Source organism: Benincasa hispida, unplaced genomic scaffold, assembly GCF_009727055.1.
Source record: "Benincasa hispida cultivar B227 unplaced genomic scaffold, ASM972705v1 Contig159, whole genome shotgun sequence".
In the NCBI taxonomy this organism is placed as follows: domain Eukaryota; kingdom Viridiplantae; phylum Streptophyta; class Magnoliopsida; order Cucurbitales; family Cucurbitaceae; genus Benincasa; species Benincasa hispida.
In genome coordinates this window covers 179,878-185,873 of record NW_024064153.1, presented here as the reverse complement: position 1 = coordinate 185,873, position 5,996 = coordinate 179,878, and the positions used below count along the sequence as shown (strand labels likewise).

The 5,996-nt window shown below is 31.3% G+C and overlaps 1 protein-coding gene across 4 annotated transcripts; it reads left to right on the top strand.

Moving 5' to 3' along the window:
* Positions 1-377: 377 nt before the first annotated feature.
* LOC120068973 (50S ribosomal protein L18) lies at positions 378-5,369 on the top strand. Of its 4 annotated transcripts, none has more exons than XM_039020615.1 (3): positions 382-613; positions 3,499-3,563; positions 4,752-5,250. In XM_039020615.1, the coding sequence occupies exon 3, from the start codon at positions 4,776-4,778 to the stop codon at positions 5,118-5,120; it is 345 nt and encodes a 114-aa protein (XP_038876543.1). In that variant the 5' UTR covers positions 382-613; positions 3,499-3,563; positions 4,752-4,775; the 3' UTR covers positions 5,121-5,250. The 4 variants fall into 4 exon arrangements, with proteins under 4 accessions (XP_038876544.1, XP_038876543.1, XP_038876542.1 ...); XM_039020614.1 differs by having other exon boundaries at positions 3,470-3,563; XM_039020616.1 differs by lacking the exon at positions 3,499-3,563 and having other exon boundaries at positions 378-613.
* Positions 5,370-5,996: the final 627 nt, after the last annotated feature.

Sequence of the window (5,996 nt, the reverse complement as noted above, 5' to 3'; positions counted from 1 at the left end):
TATAAAAAATCTTGGCAAATCTTATACCCAATATATGTTTACACATTTTCAAATTGATTTACTAATTATCTTTTCAAATTCCTCCAAATTTTATAATATTTGGCATCGCGATTTTCATATTTAGGAAAGATAAAAAAGATTAAGTAAGATGATTTGGAAAAATTATGTGTATCTCGATTCATATCGAGATTCTATTATACTATTTTAACGAATTTTTAAGAAATGTGATAATTATGAAATGTGAAACTTAAAAAGGTTCTTTCTACCAAGAATTGTCGCGTGGGAGCGAGGGGTGGGGCTACTCTTATTTTCCTTCATTTTAGGAGCTTATTTAATTAAGGGTAATATAGATCTTGCATATTTTATTAGTTCCAAAAGTTTTCTTTTGCAAATTAATCCCCAGAGTCTTCAACCCTCTCAAATGTGTCCTTCTTTTGGTCATTTCGGTTAAAAAAATAGCCCACGAAATACAAATTAGAAACCAAACCCTAGGCCCCACCCTCCACGGAAATCGTCTTCTTCGTTCGTCTCTCTCCCTCTCATCTTCGTTCACTTCACGTCTGAAGCGCCACTGGAATCATCATCTTCTTCATATCTCTGTGCTTCTTAGTTGGTAATTTCTCTTGTTTTTTTGGTCTTTATTTTCCTATTGAAAAATAAATATAAATGTATAATGTGTTTGCTAATCATTTCTGTATTAAAAATGAGAAATAAGTAACAAGAACAGTTGCTCAATGTTTGCCTTTCTAGAATCCGAAAACAAGAAACAAAAAGAAACTATTGGATGTTGAAATCAAGTTCGATTTAGCTAATTCGATTGTGTAGCTCATTCTCCTTGTTTTTATGCAATACATTGCATCTAAGAAATTATACATAGGTTGCTACTTCTTTTTTGTATTTAAACTAGTTGGTCGGATTAGTTTTGGAATATTTCCTATGTTTTTTTTTTTTTTTTTTTTTTTTTTTTTTTTATGTACTAGGCCTCTAGAGTAATCCTCCAAGATTCAATCTTGTATTAGAATGATAATGTATTTTATACCTAAGGAGAAATATTCATATTTATAGAATTTATTATAAGTGGGGTAAAAGAGGACTTAACATAGAATATTACTCAATTAACTCTATTCGTCCTACATTATTATACCTCTCCGAGAGGGAAAACTCTTTAATGATAACTTTGAGGTATTATTCAGTTTTGAAACTCCCCCAACTTGATATACCATTTTGGTTCCTTTTTAGTTGTTGGAAGGCAGCTGGATTGGGATTTGGGAAATGGGGCAAGGTTTAGTTGCTAATGGTCACTGAGATTGTGTGGCTGAATGTTTATTGTAATGAGAGGTTTAATGTGAAACTTGAAAATACATATTCCTATTCGTATCAATATTGTTTTAAAAAAGTAATTTTGTTTCAGAATAATAAAAAGGCAAATCTGTTTTCAAATGAGGTAGTTTTTATAGATTAATTGTACATAAATATAGAAGATAGGATTATCAAGTCGTTTCCTATGTTTCTAATTAGGGGTGTTCAAAAAATCCGGTAACCTGACCAACCCGGACTACCCAACTCAAACCGCAAGGGTTGGGTTAAAAATGTTAAAAAATATTTAACTCGGGATGGGTCTCGGGTTACCCCATTTCAGGGTCGGATCAACCCGACCCAACCCGAATATATATATAAATAAAAGTTAAAAAACAGTCAAATTAAAAAAAAAAACAGAACCGGTGACCCAATCTGGCCCAACCCGGACTATGTACACCCCTATTTCTAATCCTAGTTAAAGCGTCAAAGTCTTGTCGTTTGTGTGAGGAACTCCCTTACAGATAGGTATTATTAGGAGTGTTCAAATAGCTCGACAACTCGAACAATCCAGACTACCCAACCCAAAATGTTAAGGTTGGATTGGGTTAGTTGACCCAACCCAACCCGTATATATATATATATATATATTCCTATTTGTTTAAAGTTTGTTTACTTTTTTTTATTTATTTGTGAATTTTTAATATTTTTCTTTTAAAATTGTTATGATATTTGTCTTTGTTTAAAGTTTACAATAAATATCATAGATATTTGGTATTTAGCATCTTAATTGTATGAGATTTTAGTTATCAGTCATGTGTTGTATGTAATTAAAAATAAAAAAATAAGTTATAACCCAAAAATCCAACCCAATCCAACCCAAATTTTAAGGGTTGGATTGGGTCGGATTGGAAACTTTATTTGGGTCATTTGGTTACCAATCAAACCAACCCAAATTTTAATGTTGGTCCAAGAAATACCCTCAATCCAATCCAATTCGACCTATGTCCCATAGGCATTATTGAATAAGAACCTCTGCCATCTCATGGTGCCCACACTAATCACAACTTCCCTCACTCCCAAGTACCATCATTTACAGTTACCTTCTAACCCCTCCTACTATAACTACGGATCACTGGTGGTCTAACAGTGTCTTCTGTATGTATCTTGTTCTATTTGCTTGCAGTTGAAAACTGGGTTTGTCCAATCCATACTCATTGGGTTGTTTGTCCATTTTCATTTTTTCCTTACTTTTATTATTGCTAAAGTATAAAAAATGTCCCTAAACTTTATACTTTGCGTAAAAAATATTCTTAAACTTTCAAAAGTTTAAAAAATACCCCTAAATTTTCAAAAAGAGTTCAAAAGTACCATTACCATTAGTTTTAGATAGAAACCGTTAAGTTTTGTTTTAAAAATACCTTTAAACTTTCAAAAGTTTTCAAAAATACTTTAACTTAAAAAAAGTTTAAAAAAATACCTTTATCATTAGTATAGGAACAAAAATCGATAATATATCGTTGCAAAAATAACTTTAAAATTTAAAAAAAATTAGAAGCTCATATCGTTAATATGGGTCATCAATTTGTTTGGAATTTTTTGAAGTTAAAAAACAACCAATTTTAAAATAAATTATATAGATATCCTATTTTTTATATATAGATACTCTCACTTTCTCTTAATTATTCAATTTCTAATTTAAACCAAATTTCTCAGTAGCTAAAATAAAAACAAAAATTTTAAGTTAAAACATAAAATCCCACAAAATCTCACAACTTCAAAAATCAAAATCTGTCCATAAAACATACCAAAACAATAAATAGTTAAATACAAAATGTAATTGGGTTAATAGGGTATTGGAGAAGGGATGAGAGAAAAAAAGTGGAAAATAAAGAGTAAGATGGTATTAACAGTTTGTGTTCATATAATAGAAAAGGTATTTTTGGACTTTTTTTAAAAAAAAATTTAAGAGTATTTTTGAAATTTTGAAAATTCAGGGGCATCCATGACACAAAAAAACTAACAGTAAGGGTATTTTTTTAACTCATTTTATTTTTGAAACTTTTGAAAATTTCAAGGATATTTTTGACATAAAATACAAAATTTAGGAATATTTGGTATAATTTAGCCTTTTATTATTATATAAAAAAATCTAAACCCTCGTTTTCATCAGTTCTTTTGCCTCTCCCTCTCTCTCTTCAGTGGTGGGTCTGTAGGTGTGTTCTGCTGGAAACCTCACGCTGCCGCTGCCGTAGTTTTCCATCAAGGTTTGACCGGATTTGATCTTTTATATTCTCTTTCTTCTACTTTTTCTCTTCAATTAACATCAAAATAGGGTAAATTTAGTTATTAGTACAATGAAATGATCTAAAGTCTGTTCTGATTCGAATTCGGGGTCCGAAGAGAGGGTTAGACTACTGTCAAGATGCATCTAAGGTATCGTTACCCTTGCTGATGTTTCTCTTTTCTTTTGAAATCGTTTATTATGTTAAGTCCGTTGCTAAAATTGTAGAAAGTAAATGAATGTAAAAGAGCATTTTGACCATGATTTGTAGTCCCACTTTTCTCTTTCTTCTGAGTATCAATCTCAATTTGGGGGAATTATTTGAGTGGTTGCTCAAAGTGGCTATCCATTCTATATTGTTGAATGAATGAGAGAATTCGAAAATGTTGTCTTGAACTAGGATTTATGTTTATGAGGGTAGGGACAATCAGATTTTGAACCTGTAGGCAATCACTTTGCAGTGGCCATAATGAATAATTGTTCCTTTATTTGGGATGAATGTTTGCAAATTGAAACTCAGAAAATAAGAAATTGGGCAAAGCATAAGCACAAATTGGTTGAAACTGAATAATTGTTCCTCTATTTGGGATGAATGGTTTGCAAATTGAAACTCAGAAAATAAGAAATTGGGCAAAGCATAAGCACAAATTGGTTGAAACTGAATCAATTAAAACAAACCGGTGAGTGTAGTTGAAACCTGGGTTGTCCATTTTCACTACCCAATATTGATTTAGCAGATGTCATATAGAACTAATGTACACCCTTGGTTTTATGGATGGTGCTATTTTAAAGTTTTAAAGAACAATTACCCTTTCAATTTATTGCTGCTATTAATAGTATATCAAAACCTTTACCCGTTGCCATTACTCTTGAAAGCTATGTTATGAATATCAAACAACGATTTAAAAAGTATTGGTTTTTCTGTGGACTTTTTTGACTGAGCCCTTTTGTATTTATGTATCAGGACTCATTTTGTTTGAATCTGAGGTGCTTTCTGTATTGTTTCATTTCTTCTTAAGGAAAGTTTGGTTTTCCAGAGAAAAAAATGCTGAATGAAAATAGGGAAACAATAGTAGTTAAACAAATATATTATTCAACTCACTGAGTGGGAGCTTAGCTTAAGCTGAGAGGATTGAAGATTCTGATATTCACCATTGTTTGTGTTGTTTAGAGTACATTGGAGTAGCCAAGGGAGATGGTGATTCCTCCTCCAGTTAAGCCAGCAAGATTAACCCAATATCTAAAGCCATATGTCTTGAAGATGCACTTCACAAACAAGTATGTAAGTGCCCAGGTGGTCTACTCCGAAACGGCCACCGTTGCTTCGGCTGCAAGTTCACAAGAGAAGGCACTGCGGTCGAGCATGGAGTCGAAAAGTGATGTGGCTGCTGCTGCAAAGATTGGGAAATTGTTGGGAGAGAGGCTCTTGCTTAAGGGAATCCCAGCTGTTTGTGTGCACTTGAAAAGAGAACAAAAATATCATGGTAAGGTCAAAGCTGTTATTGATTCTGTGAGGGAAGCAGGTGTTAAGCTGCTTTGAATTTTCTATTTGCTTTATTTGGGCTCTGCTTGGAAATAGATGTCTGGTTTATTTTTGGCCTTCATCAATCACTGCTCGATATTATCTGAGTTTGGAATGGCAATCTGATGAGATGCGTTATTGGACTTTTTGTCTTGTTTTGTCTTAGTTCATAAGTGAGTTTGAGATGAGTATGAATAATGAGTAGTGTTTTTAGGTGAAATCTTCTAATCCCAACATTTTTGGGGAATAAATGAGAATTAAGTTTCATTCGATAACTATTTCATTTTTATTTAGTTTTTGGAAAATAAATAAATAATTGAAGTTTCATTTGGTAATTATTTGGCCCTAATTAAGTAACCATTTAGGTCCTGTATCAGGTTGTTTTTTGTTTTTATTTTTGAAAAGTAAGTCTATTTTCTCCTTATTTCTTATGATGGTTTGCATCTTTCTTAAGTATAATAGTTAAATTTTTAGTCAAATTCCAGAAGTAAAAACAACTTTTGATTTTTTTTTTTTTTTTTTTTTGAATTATTGGTAAAAAGTAGATAAAAAAAAGAAAATATTTGAAAGGAAAAGTAGGATGTATAGGTTTAATTTTCAGAAACAAAAATAAAAAGCAAAATGTTTATGAAACAGGGTCAAAATTAAAATACAATAAGTTTGTTCTTAATAAATGTGATCTAATAATAAGAAACAATAAACGAAAATTCATCAAATAAGCCTTATAAGAGAAATTTGATGTCAAAACAAATGATGTTATATGAATGAAATAAGGAAACAATTTTAGCTAGAATTGGAAAACGGAGATAGGGACCTTAAAAAAAAACCCTAATATATTTGATATATTATAATAAAATGAACAATACATCCTAAGAAAACTAGGACAATGAGAGA